This window comes from Cavia porcellus, unplaced genomic scaffold (genome assembly GCF_034190915.1).
Source record: "Cavia porcellus strain 051 isolate PalLab524CR breed Dunkin Hartley unplaced genomic scaffold, mCavPor4.1 scaffold_2, whole genome shotgun sequence".
In the NCBI taxonomy this organism is placed as follows: Eukaryota; Metazoa; Chordata; class Mammalia; order Rodentia; family Caviidae; genus Cavia; species Cavia porcellus.
In genome coordinates this window covers 29,908,089-29,929,182 of record NW_026947485.1, presented here as the reverse complement: position 1 = coordinate 29,929,182, position 21,094 = coordinate 29,908,089, and the positions used below count along the sequence as shown (strand labels likewise).

Sequence of the window (21,094 nt, the reverse complement as noted above, 5' to 3'; positions counted from 1 at the left end):
TTGAAAATGATATATTGGTATCAGTTGTTTCTAGGTCAATGGCTTCTAAGACTCCAGTTGGATTTATTGGACTGGGCAACATGGGCAATCCAATGGCAAAAAATCTCATGAAACATGGCTATCCACTCGTTATTTATGATGTGTTCCCTGATGCATGCAAAGAGTTTCAAGAGGCAGGTGAACAGGTAAAGCTTTTTCTTAAGATTTGGTTTGGAGTTTGATATTTAAAATTTCATTCAAGTAAGTGAAGTCAAGGAAGTATATCCAGTGGTGCTCTGTATCTAGTTTGCTGTTAGCTGTGTGTCATCTATTTAATATTCATTCAGTCTCTGGGTTGTACAACAAAAGAGCCCATCCATTAAATAATTGGGGTAGGGAATCTGTTCTTTAGTGGGTGACCTAGAGTGTTTTTGAGGTTTGGTCAGAGGACTTTGCTTTAGTTTACTCAGTAACTTTACTGATTACTATATTGTTAGAGCAGTTAGCTTGATAAAAATAGCCTCCTGTGTAAGTGAAAGCAGACATGATTATCATAGAATGGAAACAGGCTTAGTGATTTAAAGCTTACTTTGAGCTCCAGCTCAAATACTTATATGCCATTTTAATGAGGGCAAGTTATTTCATCTCTGCTGGTTTCCTTATGTATAAAATGTAGATGATAGTAACATGTCATTAGATTGTGAAACACAAATGAAAGAATATATGTCACTGCACTTTGTAAATGTTATATTAAACACTTTTATATTAGGTATTGGCCATAAACTAGGAGTCAGTCTAAAACCATGGTATACTGAAGAACTGAATTATGACAAATCTTTCTTGAACTATTATTTTAGGCTGCCATCCATGTTTCAAGAATCTAGGGACTAGAGCTATTCATACTAAATGATAGTTCAACATGCTTGTTAAGCATATGTCTCTTAAGTTTTGTTTTGTTTGAATTTGTTAAACTTTATTAGTAATTCAGATGATAAGAGACCATGTGTTAGCATTTAGAGTTTTATTGTTTCTAGATATGTGGAAAATTTTGTACAAGTCTGTACAGTGTTAATTGAAGGTGGAATGTGGTGTCTGAACTTGGAGAATACTAACAACTTCCTGAGAAATAATAGATAAAACAAAAAATGACAGAAAAATAAGCAGTTAACTCCTGGATAATAGTCTTGACTGTACATACAGTACTACTGCAAATTGCAAAGCTTGGGTAACAAATAGGTTTAGGTAACTGAGAGGTCATTTGCAGAACTGGATATCCTGTATCTTCTTTTGTTCGCTGGTTTGTGTGTCATCTGGAAATGATAGTAGTGCTGGGTGAGAATGTGAGTGTGCTCTTGGAACTGTTTTGAGTAGTGTTGAAGCTGCTTTTGCCTATACAGTGTGTGAAAAGAGATACTCCCATTGCAGTGAGCTGACAGTTGACTTGAAGAAGTAACTTAGACACTTAGTAGCCTTGTTGGAAAGATTTGATTAGTTATTTTACTAGAGAGTTATTTTACTTCAGATATGGTACACATTTTAATTTGATATTCAGTCTAAGACTAATCTATTAGTAGTTGTTATGAGGAGGTGGATTATTACTTTTTTGAGCTAATGCATCTGTTTAGTATTTTCACTTTTCAGTGGTTTGTGTATTTGTTAGCAGGGGTGATAGGGCTTTTCAGCTCTAACCTAAGGAAGTGCCTTCCATTAAATACAGAATTTAACCAAAGATAGAGCTAGGAACTGAATGGAGACCATTTACCTGTACTGGCAAAGCAGATGCATATAGATTTTTAAATTATTATTGATGCTATTATACTTCCTTAATGGCTGTAGCACTTACAGCTTATCGGGAACAACTGAAATGGTCTTTTTACTGCTTTGTGAATCTCTTCTGCTGCTTCTCAGGTTTCCAGAGCTATCTGATGCTCCGCCTGAACTGCCTCATAGTCCGAAGTTACCCTTCTTACTTCCATTCCCCAAAAGAATTCTTTGTCAGTAATTTTAAGTAGGTACAAGGAAGGCTACCTTAAGAATAAGGTTTAACCCTATGTACAGACACTGAGTTCACCCGCCCCTCTGTTTCTCTCTCAAAAAAAAATTAATAAAGCTTATTTTCATTTCAAAAGGAAGAAAAAGATGTTAATATTTAATAAGCAACTACTATATCTTTTGGTAAAACTTTTGGTATATATTATCTCATTTTATTTTTGGAGCAGAAATATTATCAGGAAACTGACATATGGGAGAAGTGAAATAATATCCCCAAGCAAATACAGTAAGTATCAAGAGTCAGGATCTAAACACAAGTCTGCCATTGGCTTCATAATTTTGACTCTTTTAGTTATACATAGTAGCTGATAGTGAAATTAATGTGTGAGACATTTTGTAGGGTTGTAGTGTTTTCCTTGATGGTTCTGAAATGCAGCTACTCATTGTCTTCATAGTCTAGGTTACTGGAAAGTAAAGTGTCTAGATCCTTTTGGGATCAGTGATCTCAGATCACTAATCATGTCTCCTCTGTCCTATTCTCTTTTTAACATGTGGCTCTATATCTGGGCTGTTTGGTGGAATTAACTATTTATTATAATGAGTTGTTTAGAGTGTATACAGTGTTTGAATAGTGGCCCCATAAAGATGTAAAAACTCTTGGAATACAGGATGTAAATCTTTATAACTTTGGATTTGTTAAAGGATTCCTAGATATGACAGCAAAAATGTGAACAACAAAATTAAAAGTAAATAAATTGGCCTTCATCACATTTCAAAACTTGTACACCATTGAGGAAATAAAGTCAGGCATAGTGGCATATTCTTGTAATACCAGTGCCCTATGAGGCTGAGGCTGGAGAATTGCAATTTTGAGTTTAGTCTGGGCAGTTTAGCAAATTAGCGAGACTTTGGCTAAAAATTTAAAAAGGCCAGGGATGTGGCTCAGTGTGAAGCCCCTGAGTTTAATCCCTAGTACCTCCCCCCCAAAAAAAAAAAAAAGTTAAAGGGAAATTTCATGCATACTTACAAATATACCTCTGATAAGAGTGTATTAAGAACAGAGACATAAAAAGACAAGTAATTATATAGACAAAGGATCTGAACAGACATTTTTTTTTTTTTTTTTTTTTTTTTTTTTTTGCAGTACAGGGGATTGAACTCAGGACCTCACACTTGCCAGGCAGGTGCTTATGCCACTGAGCTAAATCTCCGGCCCAGAATAGACATTTTGAGTTGTACAAATGGCCAGTCAACACATGAAAAGGTGTTCAACACAAGTCAACAGAAAAGTGCAGTCAAAACCATGAGACAGCCACACACTGGGATGACTAGAATGAAAAAAACTTGGACAACAGAAAGTGTTCATGAGGATATGGAGAAGTTCGAACCCTTAAAATGTGAAATGGTAAAGCCACTTTGCTAGAAAGTCTAAGAGTTCCTCAAATAATTGAGCAAATAATTTCTCCAAATAATTGAGGTTATGACCTAATAGTTCTACTCCTAGTTATATGCCTAAAAGGAGTGAAAATTCGTGTCCACATGGACATCTCTACAGAATAGCATGACTCATAAAGTGGGAAGAACCCAAATACAGATCTGTGAATGAAAGGATAAATAAAACATGTACATCTCTATAAAGGAATATTATTCAGTAATTAAAAGGAATGAAGTATTGCTTTTTCTTACCATGTAGATGAACTTTGAAAACATGCCAGATAACAGAAGTCAGTCACAAAAGACCATGTTGGGCTCATGAAAGTCTTGAGGATTGTGGCAAACCTTTTAGAGTATTTAGTGATAACAAACAGCCTGCTGTGGCATGTGTGCCACAGGTTCACCACCACCAGTCTAGCTAGTGTAGGCTAAGCAAATCTGTAGATTAGATAATGCACTACTTATTTTGTGCTGGGGAGGAGGTAGAGATAAGCACAGAAATATGATGGCTAGTGGATATAGTTTCTTTTTCTAGCCTTCTTTTTTTTCTTTTGGTACAGGGGATTGAGCTCATGACCTTGTGCTTGCCAGGCAGGTGATTATGCCACTGAGCTAAATCCTCAGCCCTAGTGTTTCTTTGAAAAGGTTCTAAAATTGACTGTGGTGATGGTTGTACGTATCTGTGAATATACTAAAAGTTTATAGTTTAAATGGACTTGTATGACAATGTGAATTATATCTCAGTAAAAAAAGAGGGTTAGGAGCGTAGCTCAGTGGTAGAATACATATGCTTAGCACGTGTGAGGGCCTGAGTTTGATCCCTGGCATTACCAAAAAGAAAAGAGACAGAGGGAGAGGGAGAGGGAGAGAAGAGAAGAGAAGGGAGGGGAGGGAAAGGGAGAGAGCAGGTGTGTTCATATCTTACCCTCTAGTTTCAGCAAATGTGACATTTTTGCAAACAGGGTCTTTGAAGATGTAAGGTGAGGGTCTTGAGATGAACTCATCCTGGATTTAGAGCCCATCCTGGATTTGGAGTGGGCTGTAAATCCAATGGCAGGTGTCCTTTCAAGAAACAGAAAATTAGAAGACACAAAGTAGAAGGCCATGCAAAAACAGAAGCACCTACTGCAGGAAGCCAGCAGAAGCTGGAAGAGGCAAAGAAAGACCTTCCCCTGAACTAATCTTGATTTCAGACTTCTGGCCTCCAGAACTGTGAGAGTAAGTTTCTGCTGTCTTGAACTACCACATTTATGATTTGTTGTGGAAGCCGTGGGAAACAAACATAGCAAGTATTAGGAATCTAAAAAATGCTTCTGTTTGGAATCCACCTTCAGTTCTTAGCATTTGTGCAGTCTTGGGCAACTTTTTTTGGTCTCTAAACCTGTTTTCTTATGTGTGATTTAAGAATAATAACTATTCATACAGATATTTTGGAGGTTAAATGAGTTAATATATATAAAGAACTTAAATTAATGGTTGGTACATAGTAAATATTGTATGTCAGTGTTAGCTGCGAATTACTTTTGGGAAACTTTAGTACAACCTCTGAACACAGTTCTGGGTTCTTCCTCTGATTCTCTCCATTCAGTGGGCAGTGTCAGTTCTCCACTGCTTTGTGAAGAAAAGATACTTTTTATTGCTGTGATTACTAGGGTTAAGGTTCTTACGCACTCTCTTGGCAAAACAGGCAGCAGGACCTTCTTTAAATCACTAACTTAACAGATATGTTTGAAAATTTCCTATCTGCCAGGCAGTGACACTATAGGCCAGAATAAAAGTCACAGTCCTTGCCTTTGGGGACCAGTAATGATATTAGATTATCAAAACACTCAGATGTGATAAATTGAAATAAAAAGATAAATGTTTATGTTTTTTAAAACTATGTATTACATTGAGTGAGAGAGCAGATAGACCGTTTTCTATATTCTAGACGTTTAGGCAGATAGCAGAAGCATACATAAGATTTATTCAGGTTAAGAATGAGGCCAAAGGAGCAGTTTCTTCAAAAAGTAGAGCCTCAGTCTCTGTGTGCCAGAGACTTTCACTTTAGGTCAATATTGTTTGACAACCTATATTGAAGCTTAATATAATTTGGTTTAGCACACCATCTAGTGCTATGGAGAATAAAACAGGTTGACTGAATATGACAAAGGTATTAGATGTGTCTCAGTTGGCAAGACCAACTAGTATTTATTAAAAGGAAGTTTCTATTAAAATTATAATTTGGCTATAGTACAGTGACAAACAGTTGTCAAGGAAAAAAAAAGCAATTAATTGCTGAGTCATTTCATTTCTGATAGAGAATTATAGAAATAATGTGTATATTCTTTCCTTATCTTTGAACAGAAATGTCATGAAGATAAGGTTTCCAAGGCTCTTAGTAGAAATTAGGGGTTCAGAACACAGGCTTTTACTGGAGTTTTCTGTTTTCCTTTCTGCTTATTTCGTGAATGCAGGTTAGGAATGAAGTTGGGTTCTGGATAACTGCTCCTCCCGGGTTACAGAAGAGTGAAGACCTGTGTTTGTTTATTGTGTGCAACTCTGACTGCTACCCTCAACAGTGTGGGAAGTATTCTTTGTGTGGTTCACACTGAGGCAGAAAGCCTGGAAGACAGAATCCTTTTTTTCCTGTGTCCTGTCTCTCTCACATCTCTGGTTTTCCTAAGCATCTCGATTCTTAAGAAAATGATAGCTTTCAGTGATACAAACAGTCTGCCATGGCACGTGTGCCACAGGGTCGCCACCACTGCTCTGAGAGATCCTCTGTTAATTGTATCAGTGGTAGAGATAGGAAAATGAAATATAGATGAAGGAAGTGAGAACAATAAATGGTAAAAAAGTTTTGAGCCAGAGGGAAAGTATCCTGTCATAATAAAATGAAAACATTTATTCATAAAGGATGTGTGTTGGCAGGTTAGAAAATGTTTTGAATAGTGGCAGTGTGATTTGAACAAATGTGATTTCCTAAAAACACTACTTTGAAAGGTTATATTAATTTAAATGAATGTGCTCTGATATATTGAAATGTCAGTATTCATAGCTAGCTGTATTTACTTTAAAAAGATTTTGTAGTCAGGGTTTACAAGGAAAACAGTTTAATACAGGACATATAATTTATGGAACTGTTTTATAATAGTCAAAGAGTCAAATACAAAACAAGTGCGAGAAGTCTGTCCACACACTAAGACCCAAAGAAATATCCTGCATGAGTCCAGCTGAAGACCTAGAGCCCATGACAATGTCTTGTGGAAGTCTCTTTCACAGATCTGTGCTGGGAAGGCCCAAACATCGAGGGTGGAAGCTAGAATGTCTTTGTCAGTGGGATGGAGGATCTGTGCCAGCAGGCCAACGGATCTGCACTGGGGCCAGAAAGTGATGCTCAGAGTAAGGACCAGAACTGCGCTGTAAAGTACCACAGCCATCCTCAGTGACAATGAGGTGCTTATCTCCTCTAACAGTGAGAACAGCTGAGTTTGTGTTGGGAACGTAGTGTGACAAATTTCTCTGAGAGACTGAACAGCACACCATCTTCCCGTCTGGAGCCAGGAAGCCATGCTCAAAGTAAGGATGCTCAAAGTGAGCTCCTCCAAAGTGAACCACAGTCATTCTCAGTGACAGCAAGATCCCAAGCTCCTTTGACATGAAAACAGCCAAGTACGTATCACGAAAGAAGCTCGACAAGCTCCTCCAGGAGAACCAACAGCAACAGGAAAACCAACAACACCACTTCTTCCTCTTCAGTTCTCCTTTTTATGTTGTTGGCAACAATCTCAGGTGGCATCCGCATCCAGCACCACACCGATTCAGTTCAGCTGGGTGTTACAAGTTGACCACCAGCTGTCAGTCCACCACAGTCCACCCAGCCAACTTGATAATCATAGACATTTCCTTAAACTGTGGAATCTAGTGGCAGATTTGTGAAAAGTTAACATGTCTTGATCTATTCAGATTTATATTAATATAACAATTGCATATATACAATTCTTATTGTACTCATTCTCGCACCAAAAGCAAAATATTCAAAGGGTGATCAAAATTCAAGGTTAAAATACAATACTTTGACTGATTAACCTGTTTACAAATTAGCTAAAAATGACATTAAAATCATATTAAAAGAACTATCACAGTCACAGTCCTTGCTTCCCATTAACTTGTAACAGAGCATGACAAGATTAAAAAACAAGGATCTTCTGTAATTCAAATACATTCTTCCCTTCAGATTCATTTTTCCATTGTTCTGTTCCTTCTCAATGGCCACATTGTCTTCTGTGTCATCCTGGCAACCCCCAGTTCCACTGGAACCTTCCATCTGGTTAAGTGCTTCAAATCACTCTGCTGGCTCTTTGTTCTTAATTTCTAACACAGATCTAGCCAAAAGCTCTCAACAGTAACCATGTTACCATCCCAACAGTAGACTTCACTGAAATTTTTCTGCCAGCCAGGTAATATCTCTAAACACAAGAAAATGCAGAACGACTTCCTGCCAAAACACAATATACTACATGGGATCCAGGGGCTGATGCAGACCTTCTCAGTAAAAGCCTCCTGAGCTTCATCCTAACCAGCAGCATTTCTATCAGAGTTTCCATTATAGTTTACAGCATACAGGGGCTGCCTCTTTGGCCAGTATTTCAACATCTTTCCAAATTAATTCCAAAGCCTTTTAAGCCACTTGGCCAGGCAACATCACAGTGATGACCCCACTGTCTTGGTACCAGTTTCTGTGTTTGTTACTTTTCTTTCATTGATGAGACAAAATGCCTGACCCCCAAAATTAAAGGAGGAAAGGTTTAATTAGCTAACAGTTTGTGGAGGTTTCAGTTCATAATCAGCTGATGCCAAGGCAGGGTGGCATGACAGAGGAGTAGTAGTTCGTGGTCGCTGAAGACAGTAAAAGCGATGAGCAAAAAGGGAATAGTGTGCAAAAAGACTCTGTCTCTTATACTGTATGTAGGCTACTCACTCTAGGGTGGGTATGGCAACTCACACCCATGATCTCATCAATGAACCATGAATCAGCTACAAACTCTAGGAGCCTGCTCCCATTGCTGCATGAGGCTTTGGGGAGACATCTAGATACAAACCATAATAGATGTTGAATAAAAGAAAAAAAAATGACTTTCATTCTACTCTGTAAGCAAAGACAAGATTTGTAATGAAATGGGAAAATGTATGTGAAAACCTTGAAACGTCTTGCCCTTGTGTACAGCCTGAAGGAATTAAAGATTAGAAAGTTGAGGATATATTCGAGTTGACTCATGCATTTTAGTGACAGGTGTTCATCTCCCCCAATTTCTCCACATGTTACTATAGGAAGTGAAGCTAATGAGGTGAAAGTTAAAGAAAACAAGTGTGCTTTCCCCCACAAAAATTGCAAAAAGGCTGCCTACTTGATTTCTGATATTGAGTGTCTTTCCGTTGGAGATCTGCCATTAGGGAAAAGTACCAAAGTAGACATATCAGCTAAAGTAGACGGCAATCAGCTAAAGATCCCATGAAAGGTACTTATGGGTTACTAAGGAAGCAGAAGTTATAATGTTTAACTTGACTATATTTAATCAATTTATTTATGCCTTCAAGTATTATCCTAGTCAGATAAGGCATTTATAATTGGTTAAATTTGTTATTTGTGGCCGGGGCTTTAACTCAGCAGCGTAAGCGCCTGCTTTGCAAGCATGAGGTCATGAGTTTGATCCCTGGGACCAAAAAAAAATTTGTTTTTTTATTTGTGCTCATGTCCATAAAAAAATGTAAACTTTCCTGTTTTACCATGCTTTTATTTTGTTCTTGTTTCTGTTGGAAATTTAAATTTGACCTATGATGCATCATTCCAACTTCTAGCATTTTTTAAAGAATGTAGCTGATGATAATCATCAGAGAACTCAGGAATCAATACACTGTGTGTAAACATAGTGGTTTAAGAACATACAGTTTGTATGTGATTAAGCACACCTGTAGTAAGTGAGCCTGAGGTCCTCTGAAAGTATGAGGCATGAGAATCACGAGTTTTATCTGAGCATGGGCAGTAGAGCAAATCAGTGAGACCATGTCTCAAAATAAAAATAAAGAGCTGGAGATTTAGCTCAGTGTGAACGTGCTGGTTCCAGTATTCAGTACCAGAACAACAAACTTCCAAGAAAAAAAGCAATAAAACCATAAACTGGAACCATACAGCCTGGGCCAGAATTTCATCTCTACCATGAGCTAGCCCTGTGACTTCAAACAGATTACCTAACATGTATGTGCTTAAATTTCCTTATTTTACAGAATAGAGATAGCAAGTGTCTGCCTCTCTCAGTCCCAGAGACAGAAAATGCTATCACTGCATCTGCTAGCACTGTTACTGTGTATTTGATGGTTGAATCTATCCTGTATTTCTTTTTTTTTCTTAGTTTTTTTTTTTTTTTTAATCAGTACCTGGGATCGAACTCATGACTGCCTGCTTGCGAGGCAGTGCTTATGCCGCTGAGCTAAATCCCCAGCCCTATCCTGTGTTTCTTTATGCTCTTTTTCCCCTTGGTACCACACATATATATTCAGGGGTACTTTTGGAAGGGAAATGTAGACATATTTTGAATGACAGTGAGGAAACAAGAGATGAGATGATTTGACAGCATTCCTGCTTTAGGATGTTCTTTACATTATTCCTTCCATCCCACTTTTATTTATGGATGGTACTTATAATTTAAGGCTTAGCATTAAGAGCATGTAACTTGTGCTTTATTTTCATTGTCTGTTTTTTTTTTTTAGATGATGATTTGTGCCATACATTTGGGATATATTCATTATTTATGTATGAGTTTTCTGGTTGAACTAGGCTTAATTAGGTCCTCTTTTCTTTAAAAACTTGGAAACTATTTTGTTTTTCCTAGGTTGTAAGGCAGGAACATGTTTGAAAATGAAATAAATCTCTTGGGATTTAATCTGGCATCCCCTCAAGTCTTATTAAATAAGAGCTTTAAAAGCATCTTGCTGAGTGTGCTTTAACATTATTGTTCAAATGTTTCAAGTTATAGGCACAGACATTTTTAAAAAGTTAAAATTTTTTTCAAACATGTAGTTTTGAAGTAGCAATGTGCTTTTCTACTTTAAAGGACTAAAAAACAGGAATGGTGAGCTTAAGGGAGTCATGTTCAAATATTGTTTCTTTGAGATTTTTGTTATAGATCAGGTTTAGTTGGAAATAGTGCTGAACTTGACTTATGCCTCCTTGTCTGGGAGGAGAGGGCAAGGCTTTTAGCTGTATATAAAGTGACTGGGCAGCAGTTGTCTCTTTCTGGTAGATAAGTACAAAGGAGATCTTCAGATTATTTTTGGCCCTCCTCTCATCTCCTTCTCCAGCAGAGCAGATTTTGCCTTTAATCTGTCTTGTTCTCCACTCTTGTCATTGTACAGTCAGCATACAGAAGAACCAAAGTTAAATCTAGAGAAATTGGCTATATGGATTCTTAAAGACTATAGATACCGTGACATATATGGCAACCAGTCTTCCATGGTCAAGGTAGAGATAATACAAAAGTATTGTCCTTTTAATTCACAATAATGTAAGAGTGAGGCAGTAGAAATTCTCAGGTGATTTTTCTAGACAGCCATGGCAGTGTGAGCAGAGCTCATCCTCAGAGTCTGCCAGCCCAGTGACTACCTATGGATGTGGACATGGTAAAGACCTGCACAGTGTCTCCTACTAATGTTGTCCCTTTGTCCTGAGTCACTGCAGTGCTTCTAGTCTATCAGCGTTTTTCCCCCCACAGGGACTACTATATTTTCCTAGAATCGAAGCTTACTAAATATAAAAATATTTCTAAGTTTCTTTTCTGCTTTGGAGATACAAACCGCAAAATAACTCAAAAAACTATCTTTATACATTGGAAAACAGAGCTTTGCACAAAATCACATGACTTTTGGCTGAGCTGTAACTAATCCTGGGTCTTGGCTTGTGCAAATGAATGTTTCTGTCTTTGACTCATGCTGTTTTTGGTTATCCACTCAATTAGCAGATGTAATTGAAGAGATTCTAATTAGTTTGGTTTCTAAAGGGTTTTGTGGTTAGTGTCAGATTGGCCATGAGGTTGGTGTTTTCCCCTTAGCTTTTGAGTTGTGGCCAAGTTTTGTCAGTTGTTTCAGAGTCTTGAAGTCATGGCAAGTTTATTTGAATGTTTGTCTAATAAATATGCCTTTGTAGTGTAAATTAGAGAATTGTTACTATTATATGCCAAATGTATATAGGCATTAGATGCAGAGCAGTTATGGCCAGTATAGTGGTGACATTCCAGCTGTCACCATCATTGTGTATTTTTTCTAGGCCTGTGAGCTTTGAGACTACTTCCCTATATAATTGAGGAGGGGTTAGGAGTACTTTGGCAACCCAAGCTTCCCAAGAAGCAGATGTTAGGGATGTAGGGGGCTGATTGGCCACCCCATGAACTTGGCAGTTGGATGAATTGGCTCTGCCAGTTCCTGAGCATAAGAAGCTTGGAGATGTGAAGCACCCTTAGATCTGTGAGCTAATTGTTGGTGCCTTTAGGGAGACCTCTCAAGGAATTATCTAGATGGAATTGAATTTCTTTTTACTGGAAAGAGAGCTTTTAGTTGCTAAAAGGAAGCCTGGAATTGACTCTTAGACTTCAGGACTTGGTGATATCCCTGAGGGATCTAGAAATGGAGCTTCAATAGAAAGAAAGATCACTAAAAGGTATACCATTGTTTTGCTTTGTATTTACTTCTCTAAAGTGGGATCTCTAAGGACCCTGTATTCTTGAGACAGCCCACAAATAGAGAATTAGGACTCACTTTTTCTTATTGCCTCATTTTACTGAGCAATAGTTCTCTTGAATAAAGTTGAACTTGGTCAGGAAATAGGTATTGCTTTCCAAAGCTCAGTATTTACTTGAGTGTAAGAAAAGTTTTCATGTAACTTACGTATATTTTTTTGTACTTTGATGAGAAATTTAAAAATTTTCAGAATTATTTATGGCAGATTCCTATTATATATCAAAATATACATGATGAATGTACCTCACGGATTCTAAAATATTGTATTTTTGATATATTGAAACATTGAAAGAAAGAGAATCTTTTGTTTAGTTTTAAATTCTCAGGTGTTTTATATTTTCTACCCTGTTAATACAAAAGTGCTAGGATACTTGATTGTCTGAAAATTTAAAGAATGATTTGTGAAATTACTTTATCCAAAATTTGATTTAGAAGTTGACAATCTCTTATGAAGAATTAAAATGTAATTACTTCTAGGTCATAATATTTAGATTACACACTGTGTTTGGTTTTCCATTCTTTCACTTTCATCAACTACACATAAAAGATAAAAAGAAAATGTTAGGTAAACACACACCACATGAAAAGCAGAGACATTCCCATTCCTAAGATGCTTATTTATCTTTTCACATTTTCTAGTAGAAAATGTCAGTTTCTACGTACATAATGTATATAGAATTATGGCAGTTTTTATATATGTAACTTATTGTGGAGACAGGTCTTGAATTACTTGCCTGGCAGTCTTTTGCTTTTTTTTTTTTTAATTCAGAGAGAAGAAATATTAGAAAAAACTTTTGTTAGGGTGGTGAATTCCTTCTGTTAAGGGGGAATTTGAATCAGAGTGAGCTTCTGTTACCTTCTGACCTCTGTTGGCAGCTGGCTGGCCAGGTGTCCGTGAGGGAAGGCAAGAGTGCTGAGGGCAGAGGGAAAGTGCAAGTGAGAGTATGTGGACTGCATGAATGGAATCAGTAGAAGATGTGTGTGTAATTATGCAAGGGATGTACTCGTTAGGCTAACAAGATAAATCAGAGACAGGAGAATCCACAGGGCCATCTACAGGATCAGAGGTGAAAGAATCCACAATGGCTGTTGGTGCACTGGAGAATTTGAGGTCCATTAGTGGCTCAGCCCAAGGAGATGGAAGGTGCAGAAGCCGGATAAAGGATCAGCACCATTCTGAGGCTGAAGGCAGAGTGGCTAGTGCAAATCCAAGTTGGAAGACTGAAGGAAGTAGACCCCAAAATCCAAAGGTGTTGGAGCTCATTCAAAATGGGAGCACTTCCTTCCTTCTTTTCTTTTCTCTGGTAGCCATCCTGGCTACAAGTCTGTTGGTTGATGCCGCTCACATGGGGGGTGGGTTTTCCTGCTTCAGTTTACCAGTTTACATGCTGATGATCCACAGACATACCCAGAACTGTTCCTCACTGATCTATTAGTTTCTTAAGCCATTTAAGTTGACATATCTTAAATCAGTGGTCACAGCATATATATATCCACAAACAGAATGGACAGCAACTTTTCTTTACAGTGTGTTGGAGGTCACCTTACTTTATTATTTTAAAAAAATTTTTATTTTAAAGAGAATAAAACTAAACAGAATAAAACCAATCAAGACAAAACAGTGAGAGTGATAAATAGGACTTTAAAACAAGATTAAAAGAAAATCAGTACCATAATGCCTTTTGTTATCTTCAAGTAGTAGCTGCCCATACCATTGGACGTAATAAAATCAAACAAAACAGAGCAGGATAAAACCAATCAAAGCAAAATAATGGAAGTGATATTGGACTTCAGAACAAAATAATAGGAAATCAATCAAGGTGGTCATTGTACAGTAGAAATGAGGATCAAGAGGGTACTTTGGTGCCTCCTCGTGTGTCTGTCTAGATAGATTTCCCATGAGTTCTGGTACCTCACTCACCCTGCTGTACTCCCTGCAGTAGGTGTTTGTGTCCTTGTCCTTAGCTTTTCTTTTCTGAAATAGTGATTTTTTGTTTGTTTTGGTTTGGGATCTGAAAAGAGAAACCAAAGGATGATGGTAGTCGGAGACTGAAATTTTGTGAGGGATTTTGATGCCCATTAGATCACTAGTGAATCCTATAGGTGGATTATTAGCTCTGTCGTACTAGAGAGTTTTTTTAGTCAAGGGTGATTAAAAAAAAGTATACTGTTTAAAAATCCAAGTTGGAAGGATCCATGAAAAGCGTGTCTGCTTCCAGGAATGTTTTTGCTCTTTTCCCATCAGTTCCATTCACACTTTTAAAAATAAACAATAGATTTGATGCCTTAGTAACTGTATTAGTGTTTATTTACAAAATGGGTGCTTACTTTAGGCAATAAAACTTCTTTCCTTTTTGGTCATTTTATGTGCTGTAGCTTATTGGCATAAATAAAAAGTGGATCCTACTTGTGCTCTAGTAACTGCTTACATTTTAATTTAAGTAATATATCTTTGCATTTTTCTTAAAGGTAGTGTCTTCCCCAGCAGATGTAGCCGAAAAGGCTGACAGAATTATTACAATGCTGCCCACTAGTATCAATTCATTGGAAGCTTACACTGGAGCAAATGGAATTCTGAAGTATGTATTTCTTAAATGTGAATTGTTTTGTTATGATGATTCATGAATTTCACATTGGTTAGAACTATTAGGAAACTACAATTAAGTTTGTTTAATCCTTCTGTACTGTTTTATTTCATAACGGGAGTAGTGTGTTATTGTCAAGAGTTTACTGTATTTTTTCACTGAAGTCAAATATGTGATTTTTGGGAATAGGTGTTTTTGGTTTGGTTTCTTTTCTTTTCTTTTCTTTTTTTTTTTTTTAAACTCTTGCTTTAAACTTACCCTTTCATTGGTAATATGTTTAAGGGACCTTTAAAACCTGTGTTTTAAACTGTACAACTAGTAAAACCAGTTTTCTTACAGTTTATAGAAATTCAGAGAAAAGTTTCTATGAAAAATAAAACCAAACGTTGGAAAGAACACTGTTATTTAACAGTTTATTATACAATAAAAAGTTACTATATGTCCTCTGGGTTAGTACACTGGTGGTAGGAACTTTAGGAAGTTGGAATTAAAGGTTAGTAGTAGCTCTTTAAATTAAATACGATTTACATCAGGATTTCCCTGCCAGTGCCTAGCGTCCCTGACTCTGCAAACCTGTTGGTTAATTGCTGCTCATTGCCAAACTCTCGTGGTTAGGTTAGGATGACAGTTCTTGAATTCTCAACTTAGTTTTCTGGTGTTACAGGTTCTTATTCTAGGAACTTATGTTGTTACTATAATAAATTCTAACTTAGAAGTTCTAACTTATTTTGTTGTTGAATTTCAGCAGAGAACTAAGATAAGCTGTTAGCTTTGTAGACATATAAAGGGCTAGAAAAGAAGATTTTAACTTTAGGAAACTATATACATGAAAATTTGAAGTTTCCCAAAACTTCAAATTTCCCAAATTTGAAGTTTTGGGAAATTGAATTGCTTTGGAAAACTAACAAACTTGGAAGCAAAAGACACTTGGATATTAGACAGAAAACTGATAAGATAAATGTTTAGGTTTCAGGGAGGGTTGGAAGGTACTCATTTTGAATGGAACCACCAGGCCCACATTGTGTGTGGTCCAGAGGCATCTTAGCTAACTCACTGCCGTAACCTGTTTCAGTTAGGGTCCTGCTTTGCCTCTCAGGGAAAGTTATTAAAAAGATGGAGATACAACCCTACATTTATTAATATTCTTTACTTTGGAGGATGATGGCCTGCTACCAGATCGATTTTCTAATTTTCCAATTTTGAAAAGTTTGGCTTACCTTGGAACTATATAATTTGCTTTTCATGGATGGTTCTTTATTCTGTTTTAGGATTATTTCCCCCTATCCAGTACATATGTAAAGTTTTGATAATGGTGTTTCATTTATTTGAAGACTTAAGATTTTAAAAATATTAAGATATAGAAGGCTGATAAATTTTTAATTTTTAGCTTATGTATAAAGTGAAACCTACACACTGATGTAATCTCTAAGAGTTTGCTGTGTCTCTTCTATGAGCTATTTCCAAGCTTTTAATTTGAACTAGAACAATTTATGTCTAAAATTATTTAAATCATTTTCTGTGCTCTGTGTTCCTATAGAAAGCTTTTATTTTTTGCTAGTTTTGCTCATGACTTATTTTCTTTTTCTCTTTCAATATTTATATTTAACTTATACTTATTGAGTTCTAATTTTCTAGTCATGATTCTATGGCCTTTGGGTTAGTAATCTGTAATGAAAACTTTGGGAAATTTGAATTAAAATTTGCCATTGCCCTTTTTAAAAAATTATGACTTAGGTCACTTTCCTAGCTGGTAAAAATAAACACTGCCTTATAGATAATAAGGGAACTATGTAGAATATATACTGTGCAAGCAGATACCTAAATTTCAATTGCTTATGTTTATTTTGCCTTATGAAAATTACATGGATATGTAAAATTTGCAATATAGCTTGTTAAAGACAAATAAATTACTTTTTAAAAGACTCAGTGACTTTACAAACAAAAATTTAAATCCTATCAAATACCCTTTTAAAGTTAATAGGTATTTTAAATTGCTTACATTTTAGCTTCACCTGTATTATTATGTTAGTGTGTATTTTACCTGAAACTGGAATTTATACCGTGTAGCTTATCAGGGTTTTTTTGTTGCTGTTTATTTGGAAGAGTTTGGGTTACTTTTTTTTGTCTTTTTCCTTTTTATTGGTACCAGGGATCGAACTCACGACTGCCTGCTTGCAAGGCAGGTGTTTACGCCGCTGAGCTAAATCCCCAGCCCCGAGTTTGGGTTACTTTGAACTATAACTGATCTGAAAACAAATATGAGATTTTTGGACTAGTTCTAGCTAATAATATTTTTAGTACTAAACCAAAGACCTCCCGGATATCTGGCAGCTCTTGGCTGATTCTGATTGTATAAATAATTGCACAGAATGTTTATTCATAACTGTAAACTATAAGCATTTTTATTTATTTACTTAGAAAAGTGAAGAAAGGCTCATTGTTAATAGATTCCAGTACCATTGATCCTGCAGTTTCAAAAGAACTGGCCAAAGAAGTTGAGAAAATGGGAGCAGTTTTCATGGATGCTCCTGTTTCTGGTGGTAAGTAGTAGATAAAATGTATGCACACCTGCATCTGTTTGTTAAGAGCAATAGTCATGATTTTGTGGCCACTCAAAATATTCCCAGTTATTTTTAGATCGGTTACATTGTTCTCAATCTCTCTTTAAAAATTATACCTATTGATAGTTCTAAATTCATATGTTAAGATATTACAACTCTGAAGCATTGTGAATATTTGTCCCAATTACTGTGAGTAGAGATAGGTCAGTTCTTCCTTTTTTTTTTTTTTTTTTTTTTTTTTTTTGGTGGCGATGGGGGGCTGGGAGTGGAGTTGTACTGGGAATCAAGTTCAGGACCTTGTACTTGCCAGGGAGGTACTACACTGCTGAGTTATATTGCCAGCCCCAATTCTTACAAGTTTTAACTTTTAAAGACTAATTAGCTTGAGCAATCCTGTAACTATTAAAGGAGAAGTGGTGAAAAGGAAAAGGAGAAAAAAAAAATTCCACAGTGGAAACATGATGTTTAGATGGTTTTACAGATAACTGTTACCAAAATTTTAAGGAACAGAGCATCCAAATTTTATGCATCCTTTTCCAGAAAATAAGGCAATACAACTCAACTCACTCTACAAGAGCTATGGAAGTCCGATGTTTACATGAGACAGAAATATTAGGAGAAAGGAAAATTATATGTAGATCTGTTTCCATCATGAATATGGAAGTAAAAACTTGAGAAAAAATATAGTAGCCAACATTCAAACATGAATAAGATTTATCAGATCCTACAACCAAGTTTGGTTTAGGCCATATGTACAGAAAGGGCTTCATTTTAGAAAATCAGTAAATATAGTTCATCACATAACATACTTAAAATCATATAATCATCTCTGTTAGAACAGATCTTAGAGGTCTACTAATGAAATTTTAAAAACTTATTGTATCTAATAGTAGCAAGCTCAGGGTGTTTTGGAATGGTAGGATGATAAGTATGATTTTGTATGATTTCCAAATTTTAAAAAATTTCTGTGTAATCAAAAGTATCCTGTGTGTATAGGTATGTGGCAGTGTAGCAGTAGACAACAAGATAAGAAATTTGTTTTGGTTATATTAAAATTGACTGTGGTCTTTGGAGTCAGAAAGCTAAATTTAATAATTTAAGTCTCTTCTTATTTTTTCAGAAAGAATTTGATACTGTTGTAAAGATATATCCCAAGCCATTTTTGAATATAAACAGAACAAGTAATTATTAGCTCTTTTTACTTTTATATTGAATTGGTTAACTAAGGTCTAGGTGTGAGATTTATAATGTGGTTTAGGCACTTGGATCATAAAATACTAGTAAATTTGGTATTGCTGTGGCTTTCTATAGGATAGAATTAATAAATAATAATTTTTTCTTTGAGTGGTTCTACAGTTGTATTAGAAAATTGGTATGGTAAATATGATCTTACTGTGGTTTTTAAACTTAAAAAAATTTAAATTCATTCATAAAAGTTCTGCGTATTTGTGGAGTACCGTGTGATGTTTGAAGATTGAGGTAATCTTCAAGTCAAGGTAAACAAATGATATCCTCAAACATTTTTTCTTTATGGTAAAAACTTTCCAAATCCTTTTTTTCTAGCTTTTTTGAAATATACAGTATGGGATTTTATATCCATAGTTACCCTGTTGTGCAAGAGGACACCAGAATTTATTTCTCCTGTCTAGCTGTAATGTGATATGTGTTCATCATCGACCTTTTGCCCTCCCTACTCCCCAGCCTCTGGTAACCAGCCTACTGTTCTCTATTTCTGTGAGATCAATATTTTTGGGTTCCATATGTGAGAGAGATTATGTAGCATTTGTCTTTCTGTGCCTGAGATATTTCACTTACCATAGTAACCCTCAAGTGAGAGTTCCATGCAATGTTATCATAAATGACAGGATTTTATCCTTTTTATGCTAGAGTAGTGTCTTGGTTACTTTATGCTCATCACTGAGACAAAATCCCTGATGCCCAAGTTGGGAAAGGAAAGATTTATTACAGTTTTTGGAGGTTTCAGTCCACACTCAGTTGGCTCCAAAACAGGCAGGTATGACTGGACCGCAATTCATGGCAGCTGCCAACAGCAAGCTGGAACCAGCAAAGAGCAAGACACAGCTTCTTCCTGCCATTACATCACATCCTGGCTCCACCCCTATGTGGGTGGAGCACTGACACCATCAATCCAAGCACTAGACAATGAACCAATCACAAATACACAATGCAAACTCATGAGGCCTGGGGGACACAGACATAAACCATGACAAGTAGTATTTCATTGTTATATGTATCACGTTTTATCCATCTTCCCTTCTTCTCTCCTTTCTCCCTCTCCCTTCTTCGCTTCCCACTTCTTTCTTTCCAGTCCTGGAGGCTGAACCCAGGGCCTTTGCACTGAGCTCCATCCCCAGGCCTTTTGTATATATTTGGAATGCTCTAACTAAGGTGTTTAGGCTGGGCTTGAACTTGTCGTCTTTCCACCTGAACCTCCTAGAGTGCTGAGATTACGGGCTTGCACCGCCAATACCTGGCTTGATTTATCTTTTTCATTAATTGATGGACATTCAGCTTATTTTCATTTCTTGACTGTTGTAAATAGTGCTGCACTAAAAATGGGCATGCCAGGTGTGGTGGTGCATGCCTGTAATCCTAGCATTTGGGAGACTGAGGCAAGAGAATTGCCTCGAGTTCAAGGCCTGACTGGGCTACATGCTGAGTTTAGGCCCAGTCTCAAAAACAAACAAACAAAAAAATCAAAAACAAACAAAAAAAACCAGTCAACAAACAAAAAAGCACAGAGTGCAGATATTTTTTGACAGACTGATTTTGTGTCCTTTGTATGTATACCTAGTATTGGGATTATGAGATCAAATAGTAGCTTTATTTTAAAATTTTTGAGGAAGCTTTATGCAGTTTTCCATAATGGCTGTATTAATTTACATTTCCACTAACAGTATGTAAGGGCTTCCTTTCCCCCACATCCTCACTAGTGCTTATCTTTTGTTTTTTTGATAATAACTTTTCTAACTGGAATGAGATAGTGTATCATTGTGGTTCGGTTTACATTTTTCTGGTGATCAATAATGTTGAACAGTTCCTTCCTCTCTCCCTCCCTCCCTCCTTTCCTTTCTTTTTTTGTTTTTTCCATGTATTGTTGGCCATTTGTATGTTTTTTAGGAAATCTCTACTTAGCCAGGGTGGTGGTGCACACCTGTGTTCCCAGCACTTGCAAGGTTGAGGCAGGAGGACCACTGCAAGTTCAAGGCCAGCCTGGGCTGCGTAGTGAGTTCGGGAACAGCCTGAACTGCATAGACAGACTCAGTGTCAAAAAACAACACAAAACAAAGCAAACCAATAACCAAAAAAGACAAGAGCAAAAGACGATTTTATTTTTGCTGTGGGGTTGTTTGACTTCTTGTCCAGTGTACGTGTTGCAGATCTTTTCTTCATCCTATAGGTTATCTCTTCAAACTGTTTCTTGTGCTGTGTGATCTTGCTGTTAATTGATCTTTTGTTCAAAGGTGCAGCCTTGAAATCAACATTTTATAATAAAGAATTTTAATTTGATTTTGAAGTGTTATTTTAACTTTAAAAATATAGTGTTGTTAGAAAACTTGGAGATTACCGTTTGTTATTTTTAATTGAACCTATATATATTGATTAAAAGATTTGTGTAGGGTTTATTGGTTGGCTTGTGATCATTCTGACTTAAAAATGACTACTTTCTGAGTTAAAATGTAGGAAATTTCCTACACGTTAGTCTGACTTAAAATTTATTTTTAATTTAACCAGATAAATAAGAAGGAT

General features: G+C 36.4%; 1 protein-coding gene across 1 annotated transcript in view; it reads left to right on the top strand.

The window, feature by feature from the left end:
• Hibadh (3-hydroxyisobutyrate dehydrogenase) overlaps positions 1 to 21,094 on the top strand; it is a 116,128-nt gene that overhangs the window by 17,813 nt on the left and 77,221 nt on the right. Inside the window, exons 2-4 of the mRNA XM_063239897.1 lie at positions 25 to 185; positions 14,647 to 14,756; positions 17,181 to 17,302. Coding sequence (XP_063095967.1) covers positions 25 to 185; positions 14,647 to 14,756; positions 17,181 to 17,302 — 393 coding nt within the window. The remainder of the gene's footprint in view (positions 1 to 24; positions 186 to 14,646; positions 14,757 to 17,180; positions 17,303 to 21,094) is intronic.